This window comes from Chamaea fasciata, unplaced genomic scaffold (genome assembly GCF_029207755.1).
Source record: "Chamaea fasciata isolate MVZ Bird 193981 ecotype frontalis unplaced genomic scaffold, bChaFas1.0.hap1 SCAF_27, whole genome shotgun sequence".
NCBI lineage: Eukaryota > Metazoa > Chordata > Aves > Passeriformes > Sylviidae > Chamaea > Chamaea fasciata.
In genome coordinates, this window is record NW_027094112.1 from 1,826,562 (window position 1) to 1,844,223 (window position 17,662).

General features: G+C 52.1%; 5 protein-coding genes across 6 annotated transcripts; 2 read left to right on the forward strand and 3 right to left on the reverse strand.

Annotated features, from left to right (window-relative positions):
- Nucleotides 1-1,248: 1,248 nt before the first annotated feature.
- LOC136301808 (feather keratin 1-like) lies at nucleotides 1,249-2,109 on the reverse strand. The gene is made up of 2 exons (XM_066205019.1): nucleotides 2,061-2,109; nucleotides 1,249-1,568 (listed from the first exon to the last, which is right to left on the reverse strand). The coding sequence occupies exons 1-2, from the start codon at nucleotides 2,107-2,109 to the stop codon at nucleotides 1,249-1,251; spliced, it is 369 nt and encodes a 122-aa protein (XP_066061116.1).
- LOC136301807 (feather keratin Cos1-2-like) lies at nucleotides 1,544-5,009 on the forward strand. The gene is made up of 3 exons (XM_066205018.1): nucleotides 1,544-1,568; nucleotides 4,343-4,380; nucleotides 4,692-5,009. Exons 1-3 carry the CDS (start codon nucleotides 1,544-1,546, stop codon nucleotides 5,007-5,009), a joined length of 381 nt encoding a protein of 126 aa, XP_066061115.1.
- Nucleotides 5,010-7,847: 2,838 nt separating this feature from the next.
- Nucleotides 7,848-8,606, reverse strand: LOC136301838 (feather keratin 1-like). The gene is made up of 2 exons (XM_066205059.1): nucleotides 8,529-8,606; nucleotides 7,848-8,165 (listed from the first exon to the last, which is right to left on the reverse strand). The coding sequence occupies exons 1-2, from the start codon at nucleotides 8,604-8,606 to the stop codon at nucleotides 7,848-7,850; spliced, it is 396 nt and encodes a 131-aa protein (XP_066061156.1).
- A 2,342-nt stretch (nucleotides 8,607-10,948) lies between these two features.
- Nucleotides 10,949-11,800, forward strand: LOC136301839 (feather keratin Cos1-2-like). Of its 2 annotated transcripts, none has more exons than XM_066205060.1 (2): nucleotides 10,949-10,999; nucleotides 11,483-11,800. In XM_066205060.1, the coding sequence occupies exons 1-2, from the start codon at nucleotides 10,949-10,951 to the stop codon at nucleotides 11,798-11,800; spliced, it is 369 nt and encodes a 122-aa protein (XP_066061157.1). The 2 variants fall into 2 exon arrangements, with proteins under 2 accessions (XP_066061157.1, XP_066061158.1); XM_066205061.1 differs by lacking the exon at nucleotides 10,949-10,999 and adding an exon at nucleotides 11,089-11,123 and having other exon boundaries at nucleotides 11,476-11,800.
- A 3,422-nt stretch (nucleotides 11,801-15,222) lies between these two features.
- LOC136301744 (feather keratin 1-like) lies at nucleotides 15,223-15,541 on the reverse strand. The gene has a single exon (XM_066204942.1). The coding sequence runs from the start codon at nucleotides 15,537-15,539 to the stop codon at nucleotides 15,234-15,236; it is 306 nt and encodes a 101-aa protein (XP_066061039.1). The 5' UTR covers nucleotides 15,540-15,541; the 3' UTR covers nucleotides 15,223-15,233.
- Between the last annotated feature and the right edge of the window lie 2,121 nt (nucleotides 15,542-17,662).

The window sequence follows — 17,662 nt, forward strand, 5'->3', positions numbered from 1 at the left end:
AGAGTGGGGGCCCTGCTTCCAAGCTGGAGCAGCCTGTCCTTGGAGGGCTGCACCCCGTGGAAAGAGAGACCCACGCTGCAGCAGTTCTGGGAGGACTGTCTGCCCGTGGGAGGGACTCATGTTGCAGCAGGTGCTGTAGACCTGCTGCTTGTGAGAGTGCACCCAGGCCGCAGAAGTTCATGGAGAACTGTCTCCCGTGGGAGGGACCCCACAGCCTCACAGGGGAAGGACTCCTCTCCAGGAGCAGTGGAAGAAAACCTCGCTGATGAACTGACCCAAAAACCTCCATGCCCTCTCTCCTTGTGCTGTTTTTTGGAAGGATTCTGGGCTGTCCCAGCAGAAGGGGCGCCAGGAGAAGGGTGGGAACGACGATGCTGCTCTGCTCAGCATTCGCCTGGTGCCATCCCCGTGTTGGGCACGGGCTGTAATGCAAGAACCACCAGGACCAAGTGGAGTGAGTTTGGTGTAAGGTGGCCAGGATGGTGAAGAGATCAGAGCACTTGGCTGGAGAGAAGAGGCTGAAGGCTCAGGAAATGCAGGGAAGGCCCATTGCTGAGTGGAGAGAAGAGAATGCTTTAGGGGAAGAACAAAAATCATCTTTCTCATCGTTGTGATCATTGAAGAGCATTGGGCCATGCTGTCCAGCCCAAGGTCAGTGGAGAAAATTAGAAAACAGAGTTACCAATTGCATGACTAAGAATATTTAAATTGAGCCTGTGTTAACACCCTGTGAACAACCATTCCCCACAGCCCCCTCCCACAACCAGCCCTGAGCAACATCTCTCTTTCTGGGCATGTTGGGAGAGGATCTGTAGGGAAATAAATGAGAGGAAAACATGGGCTGCGATGCAAAAGAACTTTATTGAGTCAAAACAGGAAAACTAGGTCAATCCAAGCAGAGATGCCAATGCAGAGAGCACCAGGGGCAAACAACACTTGCTTGTTCTCCAAGGTGTGTTTTCCAAGCAGGTCCCCACAGAGGGGTGGAGTCAGCAGGTGGATGGCTGTGTGGGGCTCACAACCCAGGGTAGCACAAGGCAACAAGGACACAGGAGGGAAAGAATGGAGTGGCAGAGGGCAGAGGCAGGGATGGGCTGTGCTTCCCAAGAGCCCAGGCTGGCCCCGTCCTTCTGCAAGCGCTGCTGGGGTTGCTCAGCCCCTCAGGACACAACAAGGCCATGCTGCGTCCCCAGGGCGGTTCCATCCCGGGAGTCCCTGGGTTCCTTCCCAGGGCCATGGCCAGCAGCTTTAGCAGGGGAGGCCACAGAGGCCGCTGCCCAAGCCCGAGAGGCCAAAGCCCCCAGAGCTGATGGGCACTCCCTGAGAGCTGAGGATGCTGCCAACAGCAGCAGAGGTGGAGGATCCCACGGCGGTGTTCTGTGGGAAGGAGCTGAGGATGGGGCCGGGCAGGGTCACCACCACGGGCGAGGGTTCAATGATGATGGTGGAGTCCTGGCACTGCCTGACACAGGGCTCATTGCAGCTGTTGGCCAGCGGGGTGGGGCCGCAGGGCTGGCAGGGCCGGCACGGGGTGTAGCACGACATGTCTTGGGGCTGGAGATGCACCTGGGAGAGAGGGAAGGGGGAAGCAGAGTTGAGAAAGGGCTATGTCAGAGACATCTGTTGGTGCACGATGACGAAGAAAGGCAAAGAGAAGCCCAGCTTCTTTCCTTCGAGAGGTCCAGTATCCTCAGTGCTTGCTGAAGCCCCCAAGAATCTCCTGAAGAGTGACCAAGCCCAGGGATGTCCACACCTAGGCCAGAACTCAGGAAACATCTCAGACAAAACCCAGCCTTTCTTCATGCACTACTTCTGCCCCTTCCCCCTCCCATAACAAGCTGTTCTCAAAAACCCACATGGCATTAAAGCAGAGAATGTGATCAGAAAGCTCAAAGGCGGAAGAAAAGAAAGGGTTTCAGACTCACCTTGATGCCAAGGAGATGGAGGTGAGAGGAGTGAATGAGAGAGCAAGGAGAAGGTCCCCCTTTTGTACTGCTCCTGCACTGCCCCAGGCCCACAGGCAGTGCACAAAGGCAGTAATTTTCCAACACATTCACCTCCAAAGCAAAATCTCCTCCCTAACGCCACACGTTGTGGTTTGATCTCCATCAACGCTGCCATTTCATTTCCTCATTTCTGACATGCTTGGTCTGTGCTGCAGCTCCTTTCACGTGTGCCCTGCGAGGCCTGAGCACACCCGGGATCAGAGAGTGTCCGTGCAGGCACAGGATGCGCCCCCCATGCCGGAGGGGCCCGTGCAGGCAGGGGATGTTGGCTCAAGACAGTACCTTGCCATTGTTGGCAGCTGCCTCTGCAGGGACAGCCCCAGCTCTGCCCTGCCCTGCACAGAGCAGTAGAGCACCCAAAGGCTCCTCTCCTCGCAGCACATCCTGCCTGCTGCTCTCTCCTCCCTCTCACCTCACTGCAACACCCACTGGACACTTCTTCTCCAGGGAAATGCTTTCCTCTCCCTTCCTCTTGATGCCCTTTGCTGATGCAGAATGTTTGCCAGGCTGAGTGTTCCCAGGTTGGGGCTGGAAAGCCAAAGCCCACCTGGAGCTGAATCAGGAAAGCTTGTGGTGGCAAACAAGATCTTGCACACAGGGAAACAGCAAAAGGGAGGCTTGATCCAAGGCTGACTGGGGCAGCTTCACAGGGGGCAGGGGTTACAGGAAAGGGGAAGGTTCTCCAAAGTTTCTGGGCCTTGGTCTTTGCTGGCAACATTTCCTCTCACAGCATAAGGTTGCTGATATTCCTCAGAAACAGGGGTAGGGAAAAACCACCCCAGAGAAGAGCAGAAGGATCCGCTGTGGGAACATTTAAACAGACTGGACCTATGTAAGTGTGTGATCTGGCAATGGGCACCGGAGCCTTGGTGTCAGTGAAAACATTTCTAAACTCCCTTTGGGATGTGCTGGCAGTCAGGGAATGCAGCTGAGGACTGGCAGAAAGAGATGGTCAGGGAGGATACAAATAGCACTGTACAGACCCTGGACTTCAAACATGCCAACTCTTCTACCCACTCTGGAATCTGGCAGGTCAGATGTGCCTTCACAGGCACCTGTGAAGAGCAAGAGGTCCAAAAAGCTGGCAGCATCTTAGAGGCACCTCTTGGTTAAAATTAACATGGAATGTCAAGGCAAAACACAGGAAAACAGGATGAGAAGCTGATGGCAGGACAGAATGGACACAAGGACTCCTCTTCCTGGTCAAAGACACCTGGCTGTGGAGAGGAGATCTCCTGGAGGCCCAGGAGCTGAAAGAAGGGCTTTCAGAAAACACAGCCCCACTCCTTTGGACACATCCTGGAGTCCAAAGCTCTTTGCGTTCTTCAGGGCTTTGGGACTGAAAAATGGTGCTGAACAAACCCAGCACCACTGGAGAGGGAGGGAAATCTCCTCCATTCCCCCAACATGTGAGAGCTTTGGGGAAACTGCAGTGCCACATGCCTGGGGATGCTCAGGAAGGGAATACACCCAGAAAAGCCCTGGGTACAAAACCAACTCTGAGACTACTCCAAGGACTGATGCTCTTCCCTGCCCCGCAGACGTGGAGGCAGCTGGGACGCGTCCCAGGAGGAGAAGGGAATGCCTTCAGTAGGCACATTTGCAGGGAGAGACTCTCCCTACCTGTGGCAAAGTCACACTCTAATTTTGGGTCGGCCGTGTGTCAGCCTTTTGGTGTGAGGCCAAGTCAGGAGGGTGTGATGTCTGCAGGCCTGTCCCAGGCAGGGCTGAATCCCCCTCCAGCAAGGGCAGCTCCATCCTGGCCCTGGGAAGAATGGATGCTTGGCAGCTCCCTCACATGTCACATGTGTTCTCAGCACTGACAGCATGTGTTGGAAAAGTGACCTGTGCTTGTGTCATCCAGGTCAGGCTCCACATTGTGCAGCCAAAGGGCATGGTGGGTGAGGAGAGAGGGAGGAACAAGGAACGGTCCAGACACCCAACACTTCCTCCAGATATTGAGGAGGAACCCAACGGCACAGGGCTCTGTTTGAGACTTCAATCCTGCCAATGATCAGAGAATTGTTGAATCACAGAATCACAAGGATTGGCAAAGACCTCCATTGAGTCCAACCATTACTCGTGTGCCTGCCTGCACAAAAAATCATTTGGCTTCTCATCCCTGAACATGAAAGGGATCTTCATGACCTAGTGGGGATGTCAGAAACGAGGAAATTAAATGACAGCCTTGATGGAAACCAAAACACACCCTGTGGCATTAGGGAGCATATTTGGCTTTGGAGATGAGTCTGTAGGAAAATTGTTGCCCTGTGCAGTTACTGTGGGCCTGGGGCACTGCAGGAGCAGTATAAAAGTGGCTCCTTCTCCTCACTCTCTCATGCACTCTTCCCGTCTCCTGCTCCTTGGGAATAAGGTGAGTTTGGAGCATTTCTCCTCCTCCTTGTCCTCCTCTGAATGCATTTCTAAGCACATTACTTGTCTTCAGCTGGGCACTGGGGCTCCTTGCCATGGGTGAGGGAAAGAGGCAGAAGGTGTGGCAGAGACAGACACTGGGGCTTGGCTGAGGGGTCTCCTGAGCTGTTGGTGAGGTGGGGATCTCTATGGACTCTGTCATGATTTGGGGAGCCTTTTGCACTAAGAGAAACAGGGTCATCCACATGGTGGGGTGACAGGCAGATCCTCACCCACTCCGTGTGCTCTGCTTCCCCCTTATCTCTGTGCCAGGTGCATCTCCAGCCCCAAGACATGTCCTGCTACAGCCCGTGCCGGCCCTGCCAGCCCTGCGGCCCCACCCCGCTGGCCAACAGCTGCAATGAGCCCTGTGTCAGGCAGTGCCAGAACTCCACCGTGGCCATCCAGCCCTCGCCCGTGGTGGTGACCCTGCCCGGCCCCATCCTCAGCTCCTTCCCACAGAACACTGTGGTGGGATCCTCCACCTCTGCTGCTGTTGGCAGCATCCTCAGCTCTCAGGGAGTGCCCATCAGCTCTGGGGGCTTTGGCCTCTCGGGCTTGGGCAGTGGCCTCTGTGGCCTCCCCTGCTAAAGCTGCTGGCCATGGCCCTGGGAAGGAACCCAGGGACTCCCAGGATGGAACCGCCCTGGGGACACAGCATGGCCTTGTTGCGTCCTGAGGGGCTGAGCATCCCCAGCAGCGCTTGCAGAAGGACGGGGCCGGCCAGGGCTCTTGGGAAGCACAGGCCATCCCTGCCTCTGCCCTCTGCCACTCCATTCTTTCCCTCCTGTGTCCTTGTTGCCTTGTGCTGCCCTGGGCTGTGAGCCCCTCACAGCCATCCAGGGGAGGACCTGCTGGCCCTGCTCCCTCTCTGGATCAGGAAGAGGGACACCTGCTGGGATCTCTGGCACAGCCATGTGATGGAGATTCTTTGCTGATCCTGGTATTCTCCACACTGAGGCCTCCACTCAGAACAACCTTGTTCTCATCTTTTGATTCATTAAATTTCTGTTGCATCCCAGCCCATGCCTCTGTGTCATCCTTTCCCTGTTGTCAGTCTCTCAAGATTCCCATGGAGAGAGCTGCTTCCCAGGGATGGTTCCGTGTGACAGATTTAGGAGAAGGTGTCTGAGTGGCCTTTAAGACGTGAGAGTTGATTATGCTTTATCATGGTATTGCTGCTTTGTATCCTAGTCCATGTGTTTGTGTTATGACCCACTGCAGAAGGTGAGGGGTAACCCAGGTCCTTGTTAATACCTCCCTTGGGATTGATTAGAGAGAACCAACACAGAATGATGGATGTTTGTAAGTATACACAGAGAGTTTATTGTAGAACAATGTGATTGCACGGGAAGACACATCTGTAACAATTTTGGCTATTGTTCTATAAAGCAATTCAACAAAATCAAAACATTGCAAGATGAAAATGCAACCCCAACACCCAGGGACATGCACAAGGCAAAAGAAAGGAAGAGAGATAAAGGGCAAGATTGTGAAGATCTCTCCAGCCATAGGTCCTGTGATGAGACTTGGTGGCTGCACAGTCTTGGTCAAAGTAGTTGCAGACTGGACCTGTGAGGTGGTGGGGGAAGTCCCAAGGAACTGGTGGGAGAAAATCCTTGGGAAAATCCACAGCACATAAAATCTATTTGGTTTCTATTTACTCACTTACAGTTGAAGGCTCCCAGGTTCCTCCCCTGGAGGGGGGAGCTTCACACTGGATCATGTAATTTTGTGGATCATGGGACTCTTCAGGAGCCCTTGACACCTTCTAAGACAACATAGCTGCCCATCACACCCAGCAAAGTTGTTTTGGTTTTAGTCCAGTATGGTCAATCAGCAGAGATGAACACTGTCAGGCCACCTGTGCATGTCCTCGTGCTTCCTCTGGGGGAAGAGAGGGAGCCCCACAACCCAGTGGTCTGTGCAAGGGACGGCAGCTTAGAGTGACAGGAGGCACCAGCAGCCACCTTCTATCTCATTCAAAGACCACCATTCACCCTCAGTCTTACTAGATCAGAGGTTGGCCATTACACATCCAGAGCTCACCTCCCCCAGTTCACCAGAGCACCCTGATCTCCACAAATGGGGGAATATTTGGAGACATTATCCCTTAAGAATTCAGTGTCTAACAGTCTGCAGATGGATAGAATGAACCAAACCTCTTCACTGACCCTGTCTACTCCAAGGATGATTTTTTCTCTCTGACCACAGCATTCCTGTCTCCATGCTCAGCAATCCCTGGGCCTAAGTCAAGTGCTCTGATCTCCTCACCATCCTGGCCACCTTACACCAAACTCACTCCACTTGATCCTGGTGGTTCTTGCATTACAGCCCATACCCAACACGGGGTTGGCACCAGGAGAGTGCTGAGCAGAGCAGCATCGTCGCTCCCACCCATCTCCTGGTGCCAGTCCTGCTGGCACAGCCCAGGATGCTGCTGACAGCCCTTGGCATCTGTGAGCATCACTGGCATGGACAATGGTATTGGGTGCACCCTCACAGCACTTTGTGATGTGGTATGTTGCCCATAGGGGTATTTTGTCAAGGTGATGATCTTGGAGGTCTTTACCAGCCTTAGTGATTTGTGACTCTCAGCAATGACATGACACTGAGGGGAGCAGTAGCTATGCTGGATGGGAGGGTTTAAATGCACAGGGATCTTGACAGACTTGAGAAATGGTCCCACATGGGATTCAGGAACTTCAATAAAGCCAAGTGCAAAGTCCTCAAACTGTTTTGGGGCAATCTCAGATGTCAATAGTGACTGTGGGGTGGATGGAAGGAGAGCCGCCCTGCAGAGAAGGGCTGCAAAAATGGTCACACGGATGCATCACCCCTGCTCTGAAGGCAGCAGAAGCAGTTGAGGTTTTTCAGTCAGAAGAAGAGCAGGATCTGTTCCAACAAAACCCATTCTGTGATTCCATGATAACAAGGGTCTGTGAGAAGGCAGCACAATGCACTGTGTCCCTCCCTTTGAGAAACTTTTCAGATCCATGGGATCTGCTGCAGTCTGATGGGAATGCAGCACCAGGAGTCAGTGAATCAGTGAAACACTCACTGCTGAGTACTCGTGTCACAGTGTTGAACAGAGAAAGGAAAAGGAAAAGAAGTGCAAAGAGAGTGGATGGTTGTCCCAGGGACAATGTAGGGAAATTCTATCCTGCTCCAAAGAGGCAGAAAGATCCAAAACCCAGAGGGTCGCTCAGTGCACACTGAGCACAACCAGTGCCAGGCTGTGCTGACAGCCAGTGCAAAACCAGCTTCAACAACCCCTCCCAGAAACAGCCCTGGGCAAGCTCTCAGCCCTAGGAGAGTGTCTGCAGGGCAAAGGATCACACAAAGGCATGGGCGGGGATGCAGCAAAATTTAATGAGTCAAAAGAGGGAAAGAGTGGACCCAGGTGGAGACTCCCCAGGTGGAACAGCTTTAGCAGGGGAGGCCACAGAGGCCACTGCCCAAGCCCGAGAGGCCAAAGCCCCCAGAGCTGATGGGCACTCCCTGAGAGCTGAGGATGCTGCCAACAGCAGCAGAGGTGGAAGATCCCACCACAGTGTTCTGTGGGAAGGAGCTGAGGATGGGGCCAGGCAGGGTCACCACCACGGGCGAGGGCTGGATGGCCACGGTGGAGTCCTGGCACTGCCTGACACAGGGCTCATTGCAGCTGTTGGCCAGCGGGGTGGGGCCGCAGGGTTGGCAGGGCCGGCACGGGGTGTAGCAGGACATGTCTTGGGGCTGCAGAGGCACCTGGCACAGAGAGCAGAGGAAAGAAAATCACAAGAAGTGGGTAAGGATCCAACTGTCACCCCACCATGAGGGAGCCAAGGCATGAGCTGCGAGTGAGAGCTGAAGGCTGGCTCTGGAGGCACATGGGCTCTTTCCCCCACACAAACCCCACCCTCAAGCCCCGTGGACTCAAGCCCGGGGATGTCCCCAACCAGCCCAGAACTGGGGCAATACTTCTGCCAAGTCCCACAAGTCACACACCTCCCACTCCTTTCCTCCTCTCACAAAAAGCATCTGCAAGATCTCACATGGGATAAAGTCACAGCTATGTGCAGAGAAATCCCAGAGGAGAAGGACAAAATGGGGAATAGGCTTCAAACTCACCTTGTTCCAAGGAGATGGAGGTGAGCGGAGTGAATGTGAGAGTGAGGAGAAGAACCTGCTTTTATACAGCTCTTGCATTGCCCCAGGCCCACAGTCCTGCACAAGGGTGGTAATTTTTCAACAGACTCCTCTTCAAAGGAAAATATCCCACAGAGTGGCATCGATTCACATTTTGTTTCCATCCATGCTGCCATTTCATTTCCTCATTTCTGACATTCCTGCCCTGCATTGCAGGATCCTTTCATGTTCTATGATGAGAAGCCAAAGGATATCACAGGCAGAGCCATGTCAGTGAGGGCACGTGACCCAAGTGCTGGATGAAGGCAGGGAATGTTGGTTTAGGGCAGTGAAAAGCAACTCTTTGCAATTCCCCTTGCAGGAAGAGGCCCTGTCTCACAGTGCACATGGCAGAGGGCATCCAAATAATCCACTTTTTACAGACATTTCACTTGCTTCTCTCTTTTCCCTGTCTCTCTGCTCTCTGCAAGGGTCACGAGTTGCAGCATCTCCAGGCAGTCCAGCTGTGCCAATGTTTCAACTCACTTCCTCTTGATGCCCTTTGCTCTGGAGGGGATGTTTGCCAGGTGTTAGGAAAGCCAAAGCCCACCTGGAGTTGAATCAGGCACATGGAGGGACAATAAGTTGTTCTCCAGGCAGGTCCTTAGTAAGGGGCACCTTGGACACAGGCAGCCCCAGTATTCAACAGAACAGCTTCCCTGAGAGCAGGGAGTTCAGGAAAGGGGGACATCCTCAAAGGTCCCTGTCCTTGGTCTTTACTGTCAGGAATTGCTGTCAGGAACTGAAGTTCCTGGTACTCCTTGGGACAACCGGCAGAATACTTCCCCAGGCAGAACAGAATCCCATGGGGGAACATCCAAACACACTGGTCTGAAATGAGTGTGTGTGAATTGCTGTTATGTGTTCACTGGTGTCAGTACAAAGCCTTTCTGAACTCCCTTTGAAAGTCACATCGATCACAGAATGCATGTAAGAACCCGACAGCCAGTGAACATTTTGTCTTCAAGAGAGGCATGAAAGAGGAGTCAGGGAATATAACAGGCCAGTCAGACTTGTCTCAATATCTGGAAAGGTGATAGAGGAAATCACTACAAAATCCAACATGCAGTGCTCAGGGAGGAGGTGTGCCCAGAAGAGCCCTGGATGTAAAACCAGCTTTCAAACTATATGGAGGAGTGATGCACTTCCCTGCCCCACAGACATGGAGGCAGCTGGGATGCATCCCAGGAGGGCAAGGGAATGCCTTCAGTAGGCAAATTTGCAGGGAGAGACTCTCCTGACCCATGGCGAGTCACACTCTAATTTTGGTGTGAGGCCAAGCCAGGAGTGCATGATGTCTGCAGGCTTTGTCCCAGGCAGGGCTGAATTCCCCTCCAGCAAGGGCAGATTTATCCATAATCATGGAAAACCATCTTCAAGCACTGGGCTGTGGCCAGACCCACAGCTCCAGGCAGCCCAAAGGCCACTGCCCTTAGCCTGACCTGCTTGGCAGCACAGCCACAGCTCAGGGTGTTCTCAGAATTGGCAATGTGTGGCAGGACTTTGTGTAGGTCAGGATGCAAAGGGTGCAGCCAAAATGTATCATGGGATGAAGAGAAGGGGAACAGAAGGCATTATCCCAAGAGTCAACACATCCCTCAGTGTTACAAATGCATATTATAAAGTTGGCTTTTTGCAAGTATTAAAATGAATGCTATATGTGTAATGTGGAAAGTTTAACTGTATTTTCTTTTTAACAGTCTTAGATTGTATGTTTTCTTTTTGAGTTGTAAAAACTTTTTTGTAAAATCAGTCAAACAAGTTGACCAAACTGAATCAAACACTCATCAGAAGATAAGGGAAGAGGATCTCCCTGAATTCCTGAATTGATTAGAACAAGATAGTGGTGAACCGAAAGCCACACAAAATAATTCATTGATCTCCTGGTATCAGAAGAATAAGACATGAAAAGACTACCAGGAACCAACAAGAATTTGATCTAATAAAATGTTAATTTGGTACAATGGGATGAGTTTAGGGGGGGGGGGGTGCAAAAAACTAAGGGAACCTCTGAACTCAAAGGAATGTTTGAAAATGTGTATGTAAAAAGTTAATCCTTAAAAGCAGGGAATTTGAAGGACTAGGGGTACTTTTTCTAGTGAGGCACCCCAGCTGGAAACTTTTCTGCTTTTTTATCTCCTAATTGTCTATTTTCTATTTTTTATTAAACTTATAAATTCTTCTAAGAAAGTGAACCTCGTTTTTCACACTCAGGCAGTAAGGAAATACAGAACTCCACATGGGTCAACTTGAGGCTTGGTTCCTGTCCTTGAAAATCCTTGGACTTCTCATCCCACTACATGATAGAAGCCTCCATAACTTAGTGGGAATGTCAGAAATGAGGAAATTAAATGGCAACAAAGATGGAAACCAAACCACAATCTGTGCCATTGGGTAGAATGTTTTGCTTTAAGGTGAGTGTGTAGGAAAATTACTGCCTTTGTGCGGTGAGTGTGGGCCTGGGGCATTGCCGGAGGAGTATAAATAAGGGCCCTTGTCCTCACTCTCTCATTCACTCCTCTCACCTCCATCTCCTTGAGAACAAGGTGAGTCTGAAGCTTCTTCTCATCCTTCTCCTCCTCCCATAAGATTTCTCAGTCTATACTTGCTTTTTTGTGCCATACGGATTTTTGCCATGGGAATAGGAAGGGGGCAGAAGGTGTAACATGGGGAAAGGCTGGGGCTTGTCTGAGGTGTTCCCAGTGCTATGGACCAGACAGGGAACTTCCTTGGGTAGCTCTTGCCAGGGCTCTTCTGAGGAAAGAAGAAGCCTCTGTGTCTCTCTATACAGCCCCCAAGACTTGTCTCCAGTTCCTGCCTTTGGTCTCTCATTGTGGGGTGACAGGCTGATCCTCACCCACTCCGTGTGCTCTGCTTCCCCCTTATCTCTGTGCCAGGTGCCTCTGCAGCCCCAAGACATGTCCTGCTACACCCCGTGCCGGCCCTGCCAGCCCTGCGGCCCCTGCCCGCTGGCCAACAGCTGCAATGAGCCCTGTGTCAGGCAGTGCCAGGACTCCACCGTGGCCATCCAGCCCTCGCCCGTGGTGGTGACCCTGCCCGGCCCCATCCTCAGCTCCTTCCCACAGAACACTGTGGTGGGATCCTCCACCTCTGCTGCTGTTGGCAGCATCCTCAGCTCTCAGGGAGTGCCCATCAGCTCTGGGGGCTTTGGCCTCTCGGGCTTGGGCAGTGGCCTCTGTGGCCTCCCCTGCTAAAGCTGCTGGCCATGGCCCTGGGAAGGAACCCAGGGACTCCCAGGATGGAACCGCCCTGGGGACGCAGCATGGCCTTGTTGCTTCCTGAGGGGCTGAGCAACCCCAGCAGCGCTTGCAGAAGGACGGGGCCGGCCTGGGCTCTTGGGAAGCACAGGCCATCCCTGCCTCTGCCCTCTGCCACTCCATTCTTTCCCTCCTGTGTCCTTGTTGCCTTGTGCTGCCCTGGGCTGTGAGCCCCTCACAGCCATCCAGGGGAGGACCTGCTGGCCCTGCTCCCTCTCTGGATCAGGCAGATGGACACCTGCTGGGATCTCTGCCACAGCCATGTGATGGAGATTCTACAATGACCCTGGTGCTCTCAGCACTGAGGCCTCTGCTGAGCGTGACCTTGTTCTCATCTTTTGACTCATTAAATTTCTTTTGCATCCCAGCCTGCGTCTCAGTGTCATCCTTTCCTTGTATTCAGTGTCCGAAGATTCCCAGGAAGAGAGGTGTTGCTCAGGGATGGTTCTGTAGATAGTATTCTCCAATTAGTAGTCCCATTAAAAAGAAACTGCACACCCATACTGGCTTCCTCTTCTCCTCCAGGTGGAAGCACAGAGGTCACAGTTTGAGATGGGAACAATTTACTGGAAACAGCAAGGAGATAAGAAAACAAATAGTAACAACCACAATATTAATAACAAAAACTATGAGACAAAGAAATCATTTACATGGAAAGTGGAACAGCCTTCTTCCTGGAAAAGAGAGTCCTCCTCTCCCTCATCTTGGTAAGGACATGAGCTGGTATCAATGAACATGAAGGTTTTGCCCATGCCACCTCCTGCTCACCTGGGCCAGACCATGACAATTTCATCTTTAAGGCTTTTAATTCCCAGATGTCCTTGGCTAGGAGAGGCAGCTAGTGCCTGGTTTACTGGTGAGGTCTCCTTTCTTGCTGATTAGGCCTGACACAGGGCTCACTGAAGGTGTTGGCTAGTGGGCTGGGGCCACAGGGCTGGCAGGGACTGAATGGGGAGTAAGAGGACATGTCTTGGGTCTGGAGATGAAACTGGCAGAGCAGGCCAGAAAACCCAAGAGGTGTTTTGAAGAGTGGACTGTTACCAACTGTGAAGGAGATCCTCTCTGCCCCAATAAGCCCCACCAGGAATGATCAAGGCCAGGGAGGAACCCACCTAGCCCATAACCCAGGAGGCTTTGGCCTCTCTGGCTTGGGCAGTGGCCACTGTGGCACGAGGGGCCTCCCCTGCTAAAGCTGCTCAAGATGGCCCTGGGAAGGAACCCAGGGACTCACAGGATGGTACAAGACCAGGGATAGAGCATCAGTGCTCTGTCTACCACTCAGACTGACTTCTTTCTCATCTTTTAACTCATTAAAGCTCTGCTGCATCCCAGACAGTGCCTCTGTGTCATCCTTTACCCTGCTCATGCTCACCCAACATGTCCAGTGGGAGAGGGGTTGCTCTGTGGTTCTGGGCAGGCATTGTTGGAAGTGGTATTGCTGTGGTTGTCAACACTGCATTCATTATGTTAACACAGCATTGATTACTCATATTAAGTGTCACCTTCCTAAATTACTCTGCTTCTGTCTACCTGCAGAAATTACGCGATATTATTCAGCCATCATTCAATATTCCAAGAACACTTTTAGTTCTGCCAGCAAAGCCTTCTCTGTTGTCACCAAGCCTGTGTCCTCAGCCTCTCATCCACAAGTAAATGTCCCACCTCCCCATCCTGGTCAATCTTCATATATTTCACTTCCCTTGCTGGAGATCTTTTTGTGTGACAGTCCAGTGGCAGCACAGAATGCATGATGCCATCTGGAGAGTGCCGAGCAGAGTGGGATCTTTGCTCCCATCGATATCCTGTTCACAGTCATGCTCTGATAGCCCAGGATGTTGATGACAATCCTTGGTGTCCAGGAACACTGCTGGCACTTCCTCCTGTTTTGATGGTGCTATGACAGAAGCACCTCATCTGGGCCCTACTTTTCAGAGACTGAAGGATGTGATAGGGTTGGCTACTACAAAGCCAACTTCAAATCTGGACTCTGCGTGGTCAGTTGTCACCATGCCCACCTGTGTCCTGCAGCAGTTCAGCCATTCCCCTCCCTCAGATGATCCTGCACAACCCTTTAAGACCCTCAGCCTACACCTGATGCCTCTCCCTGCCTCCCTCTCTCCAGAAACTCTCCCATGGAAATCCACAATATCAGAACAGCCTGGGAGAAGAAAGGACTGTGAGCAGACCTTTAAGGAAGACATGGGGGCACTGGAGATTGAGAAGTGGACATGAGTCAGCAATGTGTGTTTGCAGCTCAGAAATTCCATCAGGTCCAGGGCTGTACAAACAGAAACATGGCCATAAGGTAAAAGGAGGGGATTCTTCACTTCTTATCTGCTCTTGTTAAACCTCACCTGGAATCCTGAATTCAGTGTGGAGTCCTCAATTCAAAGTAGTCACGGACCTCTTACAGCAGCTCCAGACACGGGGTGCAAGAATGATCACATAGATGCATTGCCCCTACTATGGGAAAAGGCTGGAGGGAGTTGAGGTTTTTGAGGCAGGTGAAAAGCAGGCTCTGGGGAGACCTTATTGCAGCCTTTTGATATGTAAAAGGGGATGAATGAAGTAGTTGCAGAGAGATGTTTTCTCAAGGTCTGCAATAACTGGAGAAGGAGCAAGAGTTTTAAACTGAAATAGGATAAATACAAAAGGGACATAAGGAAGAATTTTACTGTGATGAGTGAGGTGAGACATTGGGAAACATTGCCTAGAGAATGATGTGGAATCCTTCCATCTTGGGAAAGGTATCAAGGTCAGGTTTGCTCAAACCTTATGTGATGCACTGAAGGATATCGGCATCCATGGCAACAGGATTGGACTAGATAAACCCTAATGGCCTCTTCCATCCAGACACATATTCTATGATCCGATGATAACGGGTGTGTGAAGGCAGCACAATGCACTCTGCCCCTGCCTTTGAGAACATCCTGTGAAAAGACGGGATCTGGTGGCTCTGATGGGAATGCAGCAGTTCTGTCTTGTCAGTGAAACACTCACTGCTGAGTTCTTGTGTCACAGGGCTGAGCTCAGAAAGGAAAAGGAAAAGAGGTGCAAAGAGAGTGGATAGTTGTCCCCGGACAATGCAGGGAAATCTTATCCTGCTCCAAAGAGGCAGAAAAACTCAAAACCCAGAGGGTCGCTCAGTGCACACTGAGCACAACCAGTGCCAGCCTGTGCTGACAGCCAGTGCAAAACCAGCCCCAACAACCCCTCCCAGAAACAGCCCTGGGCAACCTCTCTGCCCTGGGAGGGTGTCTGCAGGGCAAAGGATGACACAAAGGCATGGGCTGGGATGCAGCAGAATTTAATGAGTCAAAACAGGGACAGGAGAGGGATCCAGGAGGAGGCCACAGTGCAGGGAGCAGCTTTAGCAGGGGAGGCCCCTCCTGCCACAGAGGCCACTGCCCAAGCCCGAGAGGCCAAAGCCCCCAGAGCTGATGGGCACTCCCTGAGAGCTGAGGATGCTGCCAACAGCAGCAGAGGTGGAGGATCCCACGGCGGTGTTCTGTGGGAAGGAGCTGAGGATGGGGCCAGGCAGGGTCACCACCACGGGCGAGGGCTGGATGGCCACGGTGGAGTCCTGGCACTGCCTGACACAGGGCTCATTGCAGCTGTTGGCCAGCGGGGTGGGGCCGCAGGGCTGGCAGGGCCGGCACGGGGTGTAGCAGGACATGTCTTGGGGCTGCAGAGGCACCTGAGAGAGAGGGAAGAAAATCAAGGCATGAGGGATGTTTTAAGTATAATATGTCACCCCCCTACATGAGGGAGACGCTTTTCCTCATCTGTAAAGAACTTCTCTAGGAGCCCACAGGCATCTCCTCTCCCTCAGACGAACTCAGGAAGAATTGCAGATCTAGCGAGGTTCCCACGTAGCTTATGGCTTCAGAGAGATCTCTGGGAAGCCTGAACCTTTCCTTTCCCCTCTTCCTGCCCCCTTTCCTCTCCCAGAGTAAGCATTCCCAGGGTCTCAGAATATGTACAAAGACAACCTACAAGAGGACGAAAATGAGGACAAGGAGGAGAACAAGAGAAAAGTCCTTGAAACTCACCTTGTTCCCAGTGAGATGGAGCTGTAAAGAGTAGATGAGAGAGTGAAGAGAAGGTCCTGCTTTTATATCGCTCCTGCACTGCCCCAGGCCCACAGTCACTGCACAAGAGCACTAATTTTCCTACAGACTCGCCTCCCAACCAAAATCTCCTCCCTCATGCCATAGGGTGTGATTTTGTTTCCATCAACACTGCCCTTTTCATTTTCTTATTTCTGACGTGACCAATAGGCCTCCAAGGATTCTTTCAAGCATTGAGATGAAAGACCCAAGCATTTTCTGGGCAGTGACACATCAGTACATGCAGAAGATGAGTTGCATGTGGTGGAGGGGTCTGTGCAGACAGCTGACACCTATCTGGGGAAATATGTTCTGGTTGTTTTCTACCCTCTTTGCAGGCAGCTGAACATATCCTCCCACCAAGCCTGTCTTCTCCTCATGTGGCAGTTTGTTTGGCAAGGTTGTCCCCTCTCATGGCTGCCTTGTGGGGTTACCAATATGTGCCATCAGCAGTTGGGAGGGAACATAACTTTGTTCTCCTGAATGCCAGGATTCCTTGAGATGCCTCATGGAGTTGGGTCCCTTCTGACTCTTGTAGGACTGTGTGGAGGTTCAGTAAATACCTCGTTCTTCCCATTTTCCTCAGCGCACTGTACACTTTGGCCCCACACTTTGGCCCCATCCTAGCTGAGGACACTTTTCCGAAACAAGCTGATTGTCCTGAAAGCCCCCTGAGCTTTGGGCAATGTTTGAGCTGCCTGGAGCTCTGTACAAGGAACAGCCCAGTGACTGAAGATGGTTTTCCTGAGGCGTGGATGGAGCTGCCCTTGCTGCAGGGGAATTCAGCTGTGTGTGGGTCATGGCCTGCACACAGCACGTCACAGTGCTGACACATGGCCAACCCAAAATTAGGCCATGACTCCTGATAGGTAGGGAGAGTCTCTCCCTGGAAATTTGCCTACTGAAATCATTCCCTTGCCCTCCTGGGGCATGACCCAGCTGCCTCCATGTCTGCAGGGCAGGGAAGTACAGCCTTGCTTGATGTGGTTTGAGAGCTGGGTTTGCACCCAGGGCCCTTCTGAACATGTCCCCTCCCTGAGCATCCCCAGGCATGTGGTACAGCAGGGTCCTTCCAGCTCTCATTCACCAGGGAATTGGGCAAGTTTCCAGCTTCTCCAGTGGTGCTGATTTGTGCTCCAGGCTGAGGCAGCCTTTGGGTCAGGGGAAAGGAAGCATGAGGAAGCGCTAATGCCTGGAGAAGTCATGTCACGTGAAATCTAGGGATGTGTCCCAGTTGGTCGGGAGATGTTTTCTGCAAACCTTTAACTCTGTAAAGAATTCAGGAGAGCCCCCCACCACAGCCTGAGACAAGCCTCAGGCCAGGTAGATGACGCCTGTGCATCCCTTCTACCCTCTGCTTGTATGGGTTGACTTTTCTCAGACAATCCTTGACTTGGAGCTCATCCATTGCACTTACAAACAGCACGTCACTGTCCCAAGCCAACATCTGCCTCCACAGGACCCCTCCTACACTCACTGGAATGACTCTTTGTGGGGTATCTTCTCATTGTGGCACATGAAAGGATCATGCAAGGCAGAGCAGGAATGTCAGAAATGAGGAAATTAAATGGCAGCATTGACAGAAGCAAAAGCACAGCTTGTGGCATTAGGGAGGATATTTTGCTTGGATGATGAGTCTGTTGGAAAATTACTGCTCTAGTGCAGTGACTGTGGGCCTGGGGCAGTGCAG